This window comes from Bufo bufo, chromosome 6 (genome assembly GCF_905171765.1).
Source record: "Bufo bufo chromosome 6, aBufBuf1.1, whole genome shotgun sequence".
Taxonomy (NCBI): Eukaryota; Metazoa; Chordata; class Amphibia; order Anura; family Bufonidae; genus Bufo; species Bufo bufo.
The window spans coordinates 347,397,180-347,415,885 of NC_053394.1; the positions used below are offsets into that span (position 1 = coordinate 347,397,180).

The 18,706-nt window shown below is 41.7% G+C and overlaps 1 protein-coding gene across 2 annotated transcripts in view; it reads left to right on the forward strand.

Moving 5' to 3' along the window:
- Positions 1-18,445, forward strand: part of LOC121006009 (protein-glutamine gamma-glutamyltransferase 5-like) — a 48,139-nt gene extending 29,694 nt beyond the window's left edge. For both annotated transcript variants that reach the window (XM_040438888.1, XM_040438890.1), the window contains exons 7-13: positions 5,055-5,193; positions 7,858-7,961; positions 8,044-8,283; positions 9,505-9,888; positions 11,508-11,668; positions 16,482-16,615; positions 17,172-18,445. In XM_040438888.1, coding sequence (XP_040294822.1) covers positions 5,055-5,193; positions 7,858-7,961; positions 8,044-8,283; positions 9,505-9,888; positions 11,508-11,668; positions 16,482-16,615; positions 17,172-17,319 — 1,310 coding nt within the window. In that variant the 3' untranslated portion in view covers positions 17,320-18,445. The remainder of the gene's footprint in view (positions 1-5,054; positions 5,194-7,857; positions 7,962-8,043; positions 8,284-9,504; positions 9,889-11,507; positions 11,669-16,481; positions 16,616-17,171) is intronic.
- The last annotated feature ends 261 nt before the right edge of the window (positions 18,446-18,706 follow it).

Below are 18,706 nucleotides of genomic sequence, written 5' to 3' on the forward strand. Positions count from 1 at the left end.
CGCAAGGGCTAAAGTGAGAGGCAGGTATAAATAGCATCACTAACTAACTAATGAGTAGAACCTGTGAGTGGGTGGGATCCTGCCCAAAGCCACAACAAAGCAATTTGTCAGATAAATTCACGTGCAGCAAGTCTGGCAGATCTTCTCAGATCACTCACAGGGCAGGGCATGACACTAGGTGGCAGTATCGCACAGTGATGCAGTCTCCTACTGGTGTAAATTGTACAGGAGGCCCCGCAGTATCTTCTAAACTTCCTGGCTGCTGGCAGTGAAGAAGGAGAGAACATGTCTGGCCATCCTCCTGCCCTCCCTGCAGTCAGAAAACTGTGTTTGCTAGAGAAAAGGACTCCTCTGCAGTTCTGGGCTGATTTCTCAGGTGTGTGACAGTAGTGAGCTGTAAGCGGGAAATAGGGGATTTGTTTATAGTAGACTCAGATCTGTGTATGTGTGCTGCTCTCTGCAGAGTTCAGAGTGGCATTGGGGGAACTCTGCCCTAGGTCCCCCAATGCCTCTGCTTTAGGTGCACCCCCATTAGTGCCACTGCTCTAGATGCCCCCCAATGCCCCCACTCTAAATGCACCCCTAATATTGCCTCTTCTCCAGTTGCCCCCCTAATACCTCTGCTCCAGGATCACCACTATTACCCTGCCTCAGGCAACCCTAATGCCCCTGCTTTAGGTGCACCCCTATTATTGCCCAGCTCCAGATGCCACCACTCTAAATGCGCTGCTAATATTGCCTCTTCTCCAGTTACCCCTGCTCCAGGATCCCCACTATTATCCTGCCTTAGGTGACCGTAATGCCTCTGTTTTAGTTATGACCCTCCGTTTGTGCCCTTTGCTCACGTTGCTCCTCTAGCACCTTTGCTTGGGCTTTGTTAAAGGTTATGACCTGCTAAGGGGGTTGGACTTATGACTGAAAAATTCTGCACAGTGCGTCACATTCTCCAGTATTGACATGTATGGTTTACATGGCGGTAGTGATGATATTTCTGTATTTACAGACATCACTGTTGCCATGTAAAGAGATACTGGTGGAGTGGTGGAGGATTTAAAGGGGTTGTCCAGGTTTTCAAGTTATCCTCTCCACACCATAGGACATAACTATATGATTAGTGGGGTCCGATTCTGCAACCCCCAGTGATCCCAGGAACGGGTCCTGTTCCCCCTTTTTGATGGTGTGGCAGGCCAAACATATGCCCTGCTGCTCCATTTATTCTCTTTGGGACCACTGGAAATAGCCAGCGCTGTACTCTGCCATCTCTGGCGACCCCATAGAGAATGAATGGAGAGGCAGGGCATATGTTCGACCTGCCATTCAATCAAGAAGGGGGATCAGTGGGGGCTCCGGCGTTCAGACCCCCACAGATCACTTAGTTATCCCCGATCCTGTAAATAGAGGATAACTAGAAATGTGGACACAGGTGCTTTAACAGGCGAGCAAATAAAACCTTTAAGGATAGGGAATGTGAAAAGGTCCAACAGCTATGACACGACAGGTGATAAGTGTCTGATTGGTGGGGTCTGACTGCTGGGACCCCCATGATCAATGGAACGTGATCTTAAGACCCTTTTGTACATAGATTGGTGGTAATGTAATTGAATGTCTCAGGACCCCTTTTTTCATTATCAGTGGGTGTTCCAGCAGTCAGACCCCAGCAATCTGATATTTATAACCTATCCTTTAGATAGACAATTGGTCATTATGGTAGGACAACCCTTTTAATTATAATGTAGATTATGTACAATATGAGGAGGTTAAGATTTGGTAAATTTCATGCCAGACATCTATGCTTAAAGGGGATAAAGGGTTTGTCTTACTACAGTAAATGGCATTTATCATGCAGTTAATACAAGGCACTTACCAATGTATTGTGATTGTCCATATTGCCTCCTTTCCATCACATTATACACAGCACGTATCTGTGGTTATTACCACCGTGTAATCCAGCAGTGGTGGCCGTGCTTACACACTATAGGGAAAGGCTGGAAGTGCGCATAGGCCAACACCTTTACCTATAGTGTGCAAGCACGGCCACCGCTGCTGGATTACATGGTGGTAATAACCATCGAGGCAATATGGACAATCACAATACATTGTAGTAAGTGCCTTGTATTAACTTTCTCTACATGATAAATGCCAATTGCTGAAGTGAGAAAACCCCTTTAAGTGTGCTACACTTAATAGGGTTAGGCATAAATGTCTTGGTGTGTGCATTGCGTGTTTCCTATGTGTGATTGGTGTGTGCTATATATGTTCTATGTATCAGTGGTGTATGTGCAGTATGTGACATACAGTTGTGTTCAAAATAATAGCAGTGTGTTTAAAAAAGTGAATAAAGCTCAAAATCCTTCTAATAGCTTTTTTTTCCATACACACAAATGCATTGGGAACACTACACATTCTATTCCAAATCAAAACATGAAGAAAAATATATAAAATTTGTGTTGTTCCTCTAAAAAAGAAAAGTGAATATTAGACTGTTAAAAAAAATATTCCTCTTTACAAACACAAACATTCACTATATAAACTGAAAAATGTTTGAAGATTTTGCTTTCCTTTGAATCCCTTCACTAATATTTAGTTGTATAACCACTGTTTCTGAGAACTGCTGGACATCTGTGTTGCTCGGAGTCAACCAACTTCTGGCACCTGTGAACAGGTATTCCAGCCCAGGATGATTGGACTACACTCCACAGTTCTTCTCTATTTCTTGGTTTTGCCTCAGAAACTGCATTTTTGATGTCACCCCACAAGTTTTCTATTGGATTAAGATCCGGGGATTGGGCTGACCACTCCGTAACGTCAATCTTGTTGGTCTGGAACCAAGTGTGTTTGGGGTCGTTGTCTTGTTGGAACACCCATTTCAAGGGCATTTCCTCTTCAGCATAAGGCAGCATGACCTCTTCAAGTATTCTGATGTATTCAAACTGATCCATGATCCCTGGTATGCGATAAATAGGCCCAACACTGTAGTATGAGAAACATCCCCATATCATGATGCTTGTCCACCATGCTTCACTGTCTTCACAGTGTACTGTGGCTTGAATTTAGTGTTTCGGGGTCATCTGACAAACTGTCTCCGGCCACTAGACCCAAAAAGAACAATCTTACTTTCATCAGTCCACAAAATGTCTCTTTAGGCCAGTCTATGTGCTCTTTGGCAAATTGTAACCTCTTCAGCACATGTCTTTTTTTGAACAGTGGGACTTTGCGGGGCTTCTTGCAGATAGCTTGGCTTCACATAGGCGTCTTCTTATTGTAACAGTACTCACAGGTAACTTTAGACCTTCTTTGATCTTCCTGGAGCTGATTGTTGGCTGAGTCCTTGCCATTTCAGCTATTCTTCTATCCATTTGAATGGTAGTTTTTCGCTTTCTTCCACGTCTTTCAGGTTTTGGTTGCCATTTTAAAGCATTTGCGATCATTTTAACTGAGCAGCCTATCATTTTCTTCACTTCTTTATATGTTTTCCCCTCTCCAATCAACTTTTTAATCAAGGTACGCTGTTCTTCTGAACAATGTCTGGAATGACCCATTTGCCTCAGAATTTCAGACAGAAATGCACTCTAACCAGCATGTACAACATTTGCTGCCTTCCTTCCTTAAATAAGGGCAATAATTGCCACCTGTTTTTCAAAGAATGAATGACCTCACTAATTGAACTCCACTGCTATTATCTTGAACATGCCCCTTTCAATAAGTGATTGAATTATACAGAATCAGCAGCATGCATGTCATGAGTGTAGGGTCTGTTGGATTTCTATTACTCTACTACACCTGCTAGTAAATTATTTGCCATGTAGAAATATAATTTCTACCAAAAACAGTGATTGATCAGGTTAGTCATGTCTGACTGCTATTATTTTGAACACAACTGTATGCATCAGTGGCATGTGACCCATATAAGTGTTTTGTGTCCCACATGTGTCCAATGAGTGATTGGTGTGCGCTGCATGTGTCTTGTTTCTGACTGCCTTAAGTGCAGGATATCCATATATGTGTAAATTCTGCCACATGTATGTTTGTGCATTTTGCTGTGAATGTCTGCCATCATACTTCATCTTTAATATTTCTGTTATCACTGTAAGTGCTCATGAACACGAACGTTGGATGTTTTGCAGTCTGCAAATTGCAGATCCGCAAAACATGGATACTGGGTGTGTGCATTCCACATTATGCGGAACACAACAGCCGACCTCTAATAGAACAGTCCTATCCTTGTCTGTAATGCCGACAATAATAGGACATGTTCTATCATTTTTCAGAACGGCCATGCAGACATACAGACACAGAATGCACACGGAGTCATTTATTTTAAAAAAAAATTGCGGTCCCATTGAAGTGAAGTGAACGGTACAGACATGGAAAAAAAATAAGTTAGTGTGCAGGAGCCCTAAGGTGGGCCCCCAGAATCAGTTACACTGGTGGCCCTAAGTACCCCAGTCCGACACTGCTAGAGTAGGTGGGCTCCTGAATGTGAAAGCAGCAGTGACATCATTGCTCTGCAGCTATAGTCAAAACTGAATGAGTGGGGTGGGAATTTAACAACTATGGACCTTTCAGTCTAGGACTACATGGAGATCTTGGGAGCAACAACTGTCACGCTATCAGGAATCAAAGTGTAGCAATGCAGCCATAGAAATGAATGGGGTCACAGCATGATTCCCACATTTGCCACGACCGTGACCCTGGTATCACAAAATTCTGAATTTGTTGCAATTCCAGGTTCATGGTCATAGCAAACATGCAAGTTGCGCTATGACCCCATTTATATCTATGGCTGAACTGCTACACTGTAATACCTGGTAGTGTGACAGCTGTCGCTACCAAGTTCGCTGTGTAGCCCTAGCCTTATACAGCAGCGGTCATGTTTCTTGGCAGCCATTAAGATTTAATTCTATGGAAAACTTTGCCTTAAAACATGTGTCTTTTCTCACATTTTGTGTCCCTGCAAGCAAATACCTGTATGTTCTTGTACATTATGAAAATACTGCAGCCTTTAAGTAAATAAGTATAATTGAATAATCAATTTTTTGCTTCCTTTTCTCCAGTGATGAGAAGTTTAGGAATCCCAACTCGTGTTGTCACAAACTTTGATTCAGCTCATGACACTAATAGTAATCTGATAATTGATGAGTACTATGACACCAATGGGAAGAAACTTTCTAAAGAAAGCAATGACAGTATCTGGTAAGGAAGGCACAGAACCATTCCACATATCAAATGAGATAAAATACATAATTTGTTTAAAGGCATCAATTAGATCAGGCATCCTCAAACTGTGGCCCTCCAGCTGTTGTAAAACTACAACTCCCACAATGCCCTGCTGTAGGCTGATACCTGTAGGCTGTTCGGGCATGCTGGGAGTTGTAGTTTTGCAACAGCTGGAGGGCCGCAGTTTGAGGATGCCTGGATTAGATCATCAGGCATATACATAAGTACAGTGGGATGCGAAAGTTTGGGCAACCTTGTTAATCGTCATGATTTTCCTGTATAAATCTTTGGTTGTTACCATAAAAAATGTCAGTTAAATATATCATATAGGAGACACTCACAGTGATATTTAAGAAGTGAAATGAAGTTTATTGGATTTACAGAAAGTGTGTTATAATTGTTTAAACAGAATTAGGCAGGGGCATAAATTTGGGCACCACAAAAAAGAAATGAAATCAATATTTAGAAGATCCTCCTTTTGCAGAAATTACAGCCTCTAAACGCTTCCTGTAGGTTCCAATGAGAGTCTGGATTCTGGTTGAAAGTATTTTGGACCATTCCTCTTTACAAAACATCTTTAGTTCATTCAGGTTTGATGGCTTCCGAGCATGGACAGCTATCTTTAAGTCACACCACAGATTTTCAATTATATTCAGGTCTGGGGACTGAGGTGGCCATTACAGAACGTTGTACTTGTTCCTCTGCATAAATGCCTTAGTGGATTTTGAGCAGTGTTTAGGGTCGTTGTCTTGTTGAAAGATCCAGCCCCGGCGCAGCTTCAGCTTTGTCACTGATTCCTGGACATTGGTCTCAAGAATCTGCTGATACTGAGTGGAATCCATGCGTCCCTCAACTTTGACAAGATCCCCAGTCCCTGCACTGGCCACACAGCCTCACAGCATGATGGACCCACCACCATATTTTACTGTAGGTAGCAGGTGTTTTTCTTGGAATGCCGTGTTCTTTTCCTCCATGCATAACGCCCCTTGTTATGGCCAAATAACTCCATTTTAGTTTCATCAGTCCACAGCACCTTATTCCAAAATGAAGCTGGCTTGTCCAAATGTGCTTTAGCCCACCTCAAGCGGCACTTTTTGTGCTGTGGGCAGAGAAAAGGCTTCCTCTGCATCACTCTCACATCCAGCATCTCCTTGTGTAAAGTGCGCCGAATGGTGGAACGATGCACAGTGACTCCATCTGCAGCAAGATGATGTTGTAGGTCTTTGGTGCTGGTCTGTGGGTTGACTCTGACTGTTCTCACCATTCGTCGCTTCTGTCTATCCGAGATTTTTCTTGGTCTGCCACTTGGAGCCTTAACTTGAACTGAGCCTGGGGTCTTCCATTTCCTCAATATGTTCCTAACTGTGGAAACAGACGGCTGAAATCTCCGAGACAGCTTTCTGTATCCTTCCCCTAAACCATGATGGTGAACAATCTTGGTCTTCAGGTCATTTGAGAGTTGTTTTGAGACCCCCATGTTGCTACTCTTCAGAGAAAATTAAAAGAGGGGGGAAACTTACAATTGACCCCCTTAAATACTCTATTTCATAATTGGATTCACCTGTGTATGTAGGTCAGGGGTCACTGAGCTTACCAAGCCAATTTGAGTTCCAATAATTAGTTCTAAAGGTTTTGGAATCAATAAAATGACAACAGTGCCCAAATTTATACACCTGCCTAATTCTGTTTAAACAATTATAGCACACTTTCTGTAAATCCAATAAACTTTATTTCACTTCTCAAATATCAGTGTGTGTCTCCTATATGATATATTTAACTGACATTTTTTATCGTAACAACCAACGATTTATACAGGAAAATCATGACGATTAACAAGGTTGCCCAAACTTTTGCATCCCACTGTATGTGCTGTCGCGGCTCAATGTGGTTGTGATGGGGTTGGTAATGAAAGACTCACAGATTTCAGAGGTTAAAAGCCCAAACAGCTTTTATTTTCCATCCAACACAATGCCATGCAAGTTCACTATTCACTTTTTCGCATCCACATGCGCATGGCATAAAAAAATAAATCACCTCGTCCGTCCAGACACTAACTATACATCAGGTTACCTCACCTATGTACTTCAAATCCAACACAGGGGGATCAGGCTTTGCAGAGCCAACACAGGTCATGCAGCTTCCAGACACTGACCCTAAATGAGGCTTTTAGCTCTGTTTTATCCCGACAGCAATGAGTCCAAGAGCTATACCTGGGTTCATCTCAGACTAGGGTAAAATTCCATATTAGAGAGAGGGGTGGGAATGGCAGGTCTCTCAACCAACCTACCCACCAACCATTCCATAAAATTCCAGGCCCATAGCTACACTTTGCTGAAACAACCCAGGTTTCCAGGATTATTTTACCTCAGCCATCTGAGCATTCTGGGTAAACTATACACCCCATCCAGTAGTGCACCATACACAAGTCTTACATTTACCATACACAGTGCTCATACCTGGACTTTATAAAATACTTGATTCTACAGTTTCCCAGAATGCTGATTTCCACAGATAGAACTGCACAGACACTGAACAAGTACAGGATGCTGGGACATTCGAATTTAGATGCCAGTAGATAGGAATGGCCTAGAGAATATGATACATAAATAAGGATCATTATGTTATATTTTTCTCCGCTAGGAATTTCCATGTATGGTGTGAATGCTGGATGGCAAGAAGAGATCTACCACCAGAATATGGAGGTTGGCAAGTTCTAGATCCAACCCCCCAGGAAACAAGCAATGGTACAGTAAGAGTAGGATAACATCATCTCTCAATTCATTGCTGAGGAAGGCTCTTATCCTGACATTGTGTACCTTCCTACAGGAATTTACTGCTGTGGACCTGCCTCCGTAAAAGCTATAAAAAAAGGAGAGGTCCACCTCAACTATGATGGTCCCTTTGTGTTTTCCATGGTGAATGCAGACTGTGTGACATGGACACTATCCGGAAAAAATAAAGAAAAATATTTCTGTGATCCCCATTTGATTGGAAATCGAATCAGTACAAAGTGTGTTGGGTCAGATGAACGTGAAGATATCACCCACACCTACAAGTATGATGAAGGTAGGACGCATATGTATGTAGCAATTCTTGAAATGTATACCCTCAACATACTCAGTATTTTTATGAAACTCTAGTCCTTCAATCACATGTATCTTATATTACTATGCTATATATGCCCTATAAGATGATAAGATGCATTCAAAACAATGAAATAGTCAAGGAACCTTCTCTGATGTCCCTCTTCAGATGGCACATTTTTCAAACTGAAGTTGATCATGGGGCCCTACTGATGCTTCATTACCTTCCAGCATAGAAAGCCTCAGTTGATATACTGTAGCTTTTGCCTCTGAATAAGAGAAGAGGGGTGCAATTGGACCACCCCACCATGATGTTGACAAGCATGAAACCTGATAACCCAGTTGGTCATATAGGCCCTCAAGCCTAGGTTCATGTGGTGTTGATACCAGCCTTGCACTGGACATTAACTGTAGAACATAATAATGGCTATAGTTATTATTGTTATCAAAAATAGTTTTTAAAGTACTAGAGATACATGTTGGAATCAGAAAGGCAAAGTGGAGCTCAATGTGAAAAAATTGATTTTAGCAGCAGCCTAAAAGTGCAGAGCCAGCCACTAGCACTGACAGCACAAAACCAGCATGCTTTTATGCAGCTAGGGTTGAGGGTCCCAAACTTGCTCCTCCCAGCAAACCCATCCATCTCTGTAGAAAAAGGTAAATGAAATTCAGACTTTGACGGCACTACGTGAATTCCCTCTGCGTCACGGAAGCCAAGGACGTTACACCTCGCTTTACTCCACATGCACTGCGCATGGAATAAATGAGCAGAGAAGTGAAATGTACTATCCTTGGCTTTATCATGCACGTGCCCACCAATGCCACTGGAAAACATGCCACTGGAGAAGTATACAATATCCACACAGGAAACCTGCTTGTAACACACAACATGTGCATGTGGCTTAGTTAATCGATTTTCGAGTCCACCACTTAACAGAACACAACTAGTGTAAAGGTAAACTGGCTTAGTTGTCCATAGCCACCAATCAGATTCCACCTTTTATTTTCCAAAGGAGCTCTGAAAAATAAAAGGTGGAATCTGATTGGTTGCTATGGGGAAAAAGGTCAGTTTTCCTTTAGAACAGTTTTGATAAATCTCCCCCAAAGAGTTTGTGGGAAGCACAGAAAGTCGTTAGATGAAGAAAAAGTTGAAGAAAATTCCACGTGTGATTGTCTAAGTATTTTCTTTTACTATGTTAATAAGGAACAATTGAAGAAAGGAAGGTTTTCCAGAAAGCTTTGCAAAGATTAAGGAGTAGAAACAAAATGTTATCTTCAAATGGTGCTCCATATAGTCACATCACTAATGGATTCGCTTCTAATGGCGTGTCACCTGAACAAGAAACCGTTCCTGATCGTGAAGAACCAAACCGCCCACTAAGAGATGCAAAACTACTGCTGAAGTTTAAGCTGAGGGAGTCTCCACAGCTCGGACAAACCATCAATCTGGTTTTATTATCTGTTAATTTTCTCTCTGTTCCCAAGACATTAAAGCTGAGCTTCAGTGCACAGTCCTTGAAGCACACAGGGAAACCAGGGGTCCAGTTCTGGAAGGACTCCAAGTACATTGACCTCGGGCCTAAAGAAGGTAATGTAAATGAATTCTATCTATCAAAAAAAACAATTGAATGTAGGGTTGCATTTTGACACTACATTTTAGACACACTGGGCTAGATTTACTATAAAAAATGCATCACATTTACTAAGTTACACTCTTTTCTAAGCATCTTATGCCTTGTCCAACAAGTGGGTGGCTTCAAGGGCATGTGAAAAAAGTGGTGTGGCCTAAATGCACCTCAGTGTGCTAAAAACTTTCTGGGCACTGACAAATCTTGGGTGCACATAAAAAATTCTGTCGCACTGACGAATTTTTGGTGCACAAACTGCTATGGAGTTCCTGTTCCAGAATGAAAACACTGTATTTCCTGCAGCCGCCACTAGGGAGAGCTCAGCGCAGAGAGATTTTTTAAAGCTTCCTTTGCAGTCAATGGCAACTGTATAAATTCCTATACACTCAGCTCCCCCAAGTGGTAACTACAGGCAGACAATTTTATAATGCACTCTATGACTGAACACAGAGCTGTATAGGGATATCTGTCAGTGGAAATACATTGACAAATTTGGTGTTTAGAGTGAGCACCCGTTTCACCTTCTCTGACACAGAAGTGGGTGACGGGGAGGGTGACTTTTTTCATTACAATTTCTTTCACTCAATATAAAAAATGGAAATTGATCAGAAATCTGGGGAGTCGTACTTTCTGTTCCACACTTCCTGGAAGTGATTCACCCACAGTTAAATGTTGGGGCGGGGAGATAATATATACCCATGCTTCATAGCCTCCAAAATGGTTGCCTATTGCTCCCTTTGGCCATACCACACATCAGTCAATTTTTTCTCTTTTTCCCACAGCTGTACCACAAAATAATAGATACATGTGTATGTACATACTAAGGCTACATTCACACAACCGTAGTGTTTTATGGTCCGGAATTTGCAGATCTGCAAACTACGGATACCAACCCGTGTGTGTTCCGTAATTTGCGGGCCACATATGACCAGCACTATGATAGAAATGCCTATTCTTGTCCGCAATTGCGGACAAAAATAGGACATGCTCTATCTTTTTTTGCGGGGCTGCGGAACGGAACAACGGATGAGGACAGCTGTTGAAATGAATGGGTCAGCACCCGTTTTGCGGAAAGAATGCAGACTCATTCATTCAGTCGTGTGAATGAGCCCTAAGGGTGTTAATGATATTGGGGTCCAAACTGCAAGCGGTGTGTCTGAAAATACCCCTCAATTTGGTATTCAAATGTTGGGAGGTATGCTTCAGTTACAGTAGAAAATGCAGTTCTGGAGAACAAACTGGTGCTCTACCAATAAAATACTGTTGAGGGTTGTAGAACGAGCATATTCAGAATTGCGTGTATGGTTTAATTGCATAATTGCAAAAAATCACAAATTTTCTGAGACAATCTAGCCAAATTTGGCTTGTTCCAGGCCACTCAGAACATGTTCTATTTAGGGCCATGTCTCATAGAACATGGACCTGAAGACCACTAAAGATGGTCACCAGGTCTGTGGCCTACTACATGGACATATGGACCTCATTGCCATAAGAACCACTGAAAGTTGCATTACAATTTCACTAATGATTTTCTGTAAGTCTGAACTTCTGTTAATGGCTTGGTGTCTACAATTTGCAGAGAAATGGATCTTGTTGCAAATACCATATTCACAGTATGGAAAGTACCTTGAAGATAACAACTTGATAAGAGTGGCAGCTGTGGGGGAACAGAATATAACCTGGGAGAAAGTTCTCGTAGAGAAGGACATCAACCTAGCAATGCCACAGATCATGATTAATGTAAGACTTGTCAGATATAATGTGTAGTGTGCGTTAACCAGATGGAACTGTGCATAAAACAATACGTGTAGTGTCCTCAATGTCTGTGTGCAAACAACCATATTGCTCAATACAGATTTCTCGTGTGACTGCTACAGTCCATAGGAATACACAGACTTACGTTAAAGGGAGCCCAGCACTTTGAAACTGCAGTATGTTGCAAGCAGGGGGATCTGAGCAGATTGATATATAGTTTTGTGTATAGAGATTGCTTATATTGATTGAAATTCCCACACTTTCTATGTTTAGGAGTCCAATAGGCGCATTTTAAATGAATGAAATGAAATACAAATTATACTGAATCTTTTCCAATATATATATATATATATATATATTGTAGGAAGGCGCAAGGGTCTGTCGTTGACGGAAGGTATGTGTCACCAAGGTTTCTGGCCTCGGTGAAGTAAGAGCTGGTATTTTAGAAGCTAAGTTTGGCAAATACACCAGCAATGGTGTACATAGAGAAGTAAGGGCATCATAGTAAGGATCAGACCAGGACAGAAGGGTTTCTGCCTAAATCCTTTTCAATGACCCATGGGCATTTTTCCACTGCCTCATTTGCTAAAAGTTGTTCCTTTAGAGGGTAGAGTCCTGACCAAGTTTTCACCTCCAGTAGAAGAGGGAGATAATCCCAACTAAGACTGGGCCCCTTCTTGTCCTGGGCCCCATAGCAGTCACATGGTCTGCCTCTGTACAGCAGTAATTAGCCCAATGTAGATGCATACTTTCTTTAGCCCGCCATGCCAAAGTGTCCTTTCAGCATATGTTTGACAAATACATGTCTCAATATACTGTTGAGAAAAAAGGACAATGTAAGTCAATGACAGACCCACATCGATTTAAACAGATGATGTGAGGCAGAGTCAGATGCAGGATCACGGAAATTCGATCTGTTGCACTATATAATTTTATTAACAATGTAATCTCCGATAACAATCAGAAATTACAGCCCAGAAGGAGAGGGAGATGTGCCATTTATGACGTAAGATTGAGACCACCACAATTGTCAGAAAATGTGAACTTTCGCATGCAGTTAAGGAAAAGTACAAAGAAAGATGTACACTTGCGACGTCCGGGCCACAGGGGTTTAGTGAGTGAGTGAGAGTGGTGGTGTGCCGAATGGGTGCAGTAGTTGTACTAACTTTTCTGTAGCTCCCTGGGCCGGCGTGCAGTGGATGGGAAGACAGCACAAAATCCTCCGGGGCACTCTCTATTGCAGGGAACACGAGCCAGATGGAAGTTAAGGTGCCCTTGATGGTATAGGTGTTTAAGGTGCTTGGGTGGCTGGGCCCCTGTGTTCGTGATGCCAGCACCATAAGGTGCAAATGCTGATGGTAGTAGAAAGGATGAGGAGTTAGTTGTAGTAAAACTTTTTACTGAATCAATGGTCTCAGGACAGTTGGTACAGTTAATTTATATATCAAAGGTAATAATCCAGATGTTAATTTAGCTGAGATCCGTATAACAGGTCTGGCAATTGTCAGTTGAGTTTTCCTAATGCTGTTACTTTACAGGCAAGACAAAAGTTCTCTTCTTAGATAGTTCTATTTTAAGTCTAATCTCTAGCACTCAGGTACTGAATATAATGGTTTCCTTACTTTTATATTGAGCAATCCAATAAGGGCGTTCTCCCTCATGGCAGGCAAACTCTCTGCTACATTATTTGATGTAGGATGCTCTCTTGAAATATTCAGGTTTACTATGTCCCAGAAGGCATTTAGTGAAAAAGGATAATTCTGCGCACTAATCATCTAGTTGTGTCCAGGTACCTTTAAGTTCCTCCTGGTCACTGGTGCTTCTGAAGTCCCTTGGCTAGATTCAGCTCTAATCTTCACTAGACTTGCTTTATATTCATACATAGACTCACTTGTCTGTGCTGGGCTGCTGTGACTATTTGGTCTGTCATCTCCAGGCTTGATCAGGGCCCAAAGGAAAGAAAGGCAACTACATATTGGACTGAGCCTGCTCTGCTCCTCCATATACTTTCTTCTCCTCTCTGTTTACTTTTGTACACACTGAATTAACAACTAACTTTATTAGCAAACCCCAGATATATCAGTGGAGCCAGCACCACCTAGGGGCGAATAGATGTAATGACAATGCCAGCCTGATATTAGGAAATACAATACATTAAATATGACAGTTAGCAGCAAAAGTTTAAAGTGCCCACATATAGCACATAGTGGGACACTGCACACTTTCCCTCCATTATTTAGCCACTAATGTGAAAAACTGCCCTAAAAACTGCAGGTCTGACAGTAGTTATGAGCGCCAGGGGCAATATTCGAATTCACAATATTTCGCAAATATTTGTCGTATATTTGCGAATTCGATTATTTTCTTGATTGCGAAAATCGGCAATGTAATATTCTCATAATGCGCTCGCAATACAGGCGTTGGTCACTTTTGCTACATTTTCCAAGCTGCAAGAAGTTTCCTGGGACTGGAGAAAATGGTTGTCATGGCAGAACATTACAATAGCTTTATATGCAGATAGAGTGCTCCAATATATTTGAGATTGCGCTAATCGGCACTAATTATGCGAATATTTTGGCGCAATACGTGAAACTTCACATTTTAGCAGGTCTGACTACATATTACTGATTGGTGTACTATGTATTGTTGTGACATCACAGCACTATGTCTGTAGCATGTATGTATGGACAGCAGAACCTATCACACTGCCTAACACCCTGCACTGGAACCTACCAGCTACACTATATCAGGATATAACCTACACTGACTATCTCCCACTAACTATCTGTATTATATATATAAGCTAACTAACTATCTAATGTAATGAGCAAAGCACAGACATAGCAATGACACTGCTGTCTCTCTCAGAACTCCATAAAACTACAGAAAATGGCTTCTGGGTAGGTTCTTATATAGTAAGGGGTAGGCAACTTTCCTATTGGTTGCTAGGGATGTTGCTAAGCTCAGACAAAGACATTGCAGCCTTCTCATTGGCCCACAAGCAAGAAGCAGGGAGGGATCATGGGTTCAGATGAAAAAAAATCTAGAATATTCGAAAATACGAATAAATATCACTATATTCTAAATATTCTCGAAGTGCTGATATTCGCGATTAATATTCGCGTTTCGAATATTCGCGCACAACACTATCTGACAGTTTTTTGCGGAAATGTCAGAAGTGGATCCAGCAGGAAGGAGAAGGAGAAGTCCTCCCTTTATATTTTCAATCTAGTTTTGGCACAAAAACTGCATGTTGCTTTTTTTTATTTTTTATTGTTTTTAAATTGCAGCATGCTCGGGTGCGGTGTTACTTCAGTAATTTTCTTATAGAGCTCTCTATAGGGAAAAAAGAATGCCTATAAAAGAAAATCTGGAAAAAGAATGCTTTTAGATAGATAGACAGATTGATCTGGTACTGAGTAGTGTTGAGCGCGAATATTTGAAAAGCAAATTTTTATCGCAAATATCAGCCCTTCGACAATTCACAAATATTTAGAATATAGTGCTATATATTCATAATGACGAATATTTGTTGTTGTTTTTTAACACAGTACACATCAGGTGATCATCCCTCCTTTCTTCTAGCTTGTGGGCCAATGGGAAGGCTTTGTCACAGCTTAGCAACCAATAGAAAAGTTGGAGATAGTCAGTGTAGGTTTGATTGATCTATAGTGTAGCAGATATTGCCGAAAATTCGTAAGCACAAATATATTGGAGCACTCTATCTGCATATAAAGGTATTCTAATGTTCTGCCTTGCCAACCATTTTCTCCAGTCTCAGGAAACCTATACCAGCTTGAAGAAAGTAGCATAAGTGACCCACGCCTGTATTTCGCGTGCATTAGGGCTCTTTCACACTTGCGTTCTTTTCTTCCGGCATAGAGTTCCGTCGTCGGGGCTCTATGCCGGAAGAATCCTGATCAGTTTTATCCTAATGCATTCTGAATAGAGAGAAATCTATTCAGGATGCATCAGGATGTCTTCAGTTCCGGACCGGAACGTTTTTTGGCCGGAGAAAATACCGCAGCATGCTGTGCTTTTTGCTCCGGCCAAAAATCCTGAACACTTGTCGCAAGGCCGGATCCGGAATTAATGCCCATTGAAAGGCAGCCATGGTAAAGTGTAGTGGGGAGCGAGGGAGCAGTATACTTACCGTCCGTGCGGCTCCCCGGGCGCTCCAGAGTGACGTCAGGGCGCCCCACGCGCATGGATGACGTGATCGCATGGACACGTCATCCATGCGCATGGGGCGCTCTGACGTCATTTTGGAGCGCCCGGGGAGCCGCACGGACTGTAAGTATACTGCTCCCCACTACTACTATGGCAACCAGGACTTCAATAGCGTCCTGGCTGCCATAGTAACACTGAACGCATTTTGAAGACGGATCCGTCTTCAAATGCTTTCAGTTCACTTGCGTTTTTCCGGATCCGGCGTGCAATTCCGGCAAATGGAGAACACGCCGGATCCGGACAACGCAAGTGTGAAAGAGCCCTTACGCGAATATTACATTGCCGATTTTCGCAATCAAGAATATAATCACGAATTCTCGAATTCACGAATATATGACGAATATTCTACTAAATAATAATGAAATATTGCAAATTCGAATATTGCCCCTGCCGTTCTTCACTAGTACTGAGTGTCTATCCATCTCTGAATTCATTATATACAAGAGGAACGTCCTGAGAGGATACAATGTGTGGGATAAGAGGCTGTAGGGTGGATAGCCCATTGTGCTTTATGTTACATGTAGACTGTCATGAGGTATGATACTATCACCATTTTTATGTCCTGCAGCCTAAGGGATCTGCAAGAGTAAACCAACCGTGCAGAGTACAACTCATATTCTCCAATCCGCTCACTGATGACGTAAGCGATTGCCTGCTGTTGATTGAGGGCAGCGGACTTTTGAAGAGTCAGATGAAAATACTGTAAGTGAACCAAGAAAGTTGAATACTAAGGATTGTGTCCTAGAAATAGTTCCCTGGGTTAATGGGGTTCTCTGAGATTAGAAAAAATTAGCATTGACTCGGGAACATTGACGAGCAGGACCCTCCAACTTAAAAAAGTTAAACTTCTGCTCTAAAGCATGATCCATCTCTTCCCAAGCTAAAAAGGCCTCCTCATTGTGAGATACCACATAAGACATACACATATGGCTCTACTCACTCCTTCAGTTCTGTATGGATGTAATGGACCAGCAAGTTATCTCCATGCTGCCATATTGTAGTTACATGACATTCAATGGAATATGCCAGACATTTTTTTTCTCTTCCATTTCATATTAAAAAAAAAAGGAGAAAAACATTTCTATATGCATTTGCCTAAAATCTGATGCACAAGATAATATAGTATAGGCTCATAGCTGTGTATGGGCACCATGTGTATGAGGGATAAGCAACTCTACATTTTTGTAGCATATATCTATTCCATACTGTACGTTCTAGCCAGTCAGTCATATGATAGCTCTACTCTATTATTTTTCAGTGCGGGTACCATGAAAGCAAAAGAAAAATCCATCCTGGAGTTTGAGCTGGTTCCATACAAAGCCGGCCTGAAACAGCTTCAAGTGAACTTCAGCAGCAACAAGTTCCGAGTCATCAAAGGCTTCACAACCATTTTAGTCAACAACTGATGTCACTGATCATAAACTGGAGGGGTGCTGGAACTCAGCTAGTATCAGTGACATGGAGGTTTGACCAATCGCTTGGTTGGTGAAGGTTGCTATGAAGACTGCATGAAAGGCTCTTTTGATCCTCCCTGGATGCTCCAATGAGGTTATTCTGGTTGATCTAAATGGCACATAAGTCAAAAAACAGCATAGAGGGTCTTATTTCAATAATTGCACCAGTTCTTTAAAGTACTAATGAATGAATGGTCATTGCTTTTTTTTATATATAAATATGTTTGATGGAGTCACGAACAAATGCTTGCACTTTTCTATGTTGTCTCAAATAGATTTTGTCCCGGCTTAGTTATGTCATTTTTGTATTAGGCTGGGTTTCCAGGTTCAGGTTTTTTTAAATGCAGTTTTTGAAGCCAGGAATTTTGAAGTCTTCTATTTTTGAATCAACTCCTGGCTTTGGCTTCAAGATCTGCTTAAAAAAACCGGTACATAGAAACCCAGCCTTTAAGTGGCGCTGAGCTTCAAACAAAATTTTAATTAATCAGTAGTAGTACAGTGTGTAATACCACTTGTATAAGGCATTGTTAGCAATTTGCCTCTGTACTTGCTGAATATCTCCTCTTGGGTGGAGACTAGCTGAAATCCACTGCACACACAGAAAGTAGACGAGAATATCCTCTCTAACTGTCTCACAGTCACTCAGAAGCAGCCCCAGGATCAGGGAGGAGATTGCAGACAAGTATTTAGTATTTTTGTGAATGAAGCACTTGTTCTGAGCCTTAATTTTCCCATGTAGGTGTGTTGTCTGCTTGTCTGTGTATGTTTCCTCAGCCCGTGCTCACTCCCCCCCCCCTTATCGACTTGCATTGAGATGTGTAATATAATACTTCTGCAGAGATGATCTGTCCTGGATGGGAAAAGTAAATTTTTCAAAGTAGAAAGCAATTATCAGGGGGATGAAAGTTAGTGATAACAGGAGAACTACACATTTATCACCGATAAAACATATTACAAAGTTTCTTGTGCTTGTACTATTGATTTATGCAAAGTTGTATGAACGGTTAGTGCCAATTTAAAGTTTTTGCTGATTGAATGGCATCATTTTACTAATAAAGCCTAAATGACATAAACAATACTTAAAAACACATGGAAATAAAAACAACATGTAACTGAGCTTTTTATCTGCATTTTTCTACATTTAATAAGATGTGCATAATTCTACCAGGCATCTTACGGTTGCCCTGCCAACTGCAGTTACATCTCTCTGTGACTGATGTCAGATTGGGAACGATAGCATCACTTTAATCTAGAAATGTACTTGAATATATGAAGTCTTAGGAAAACAGGGCTTCATGTATGTTATGTCGGTGGCCCGCCAGCCTTCCTCTGCTCTCAT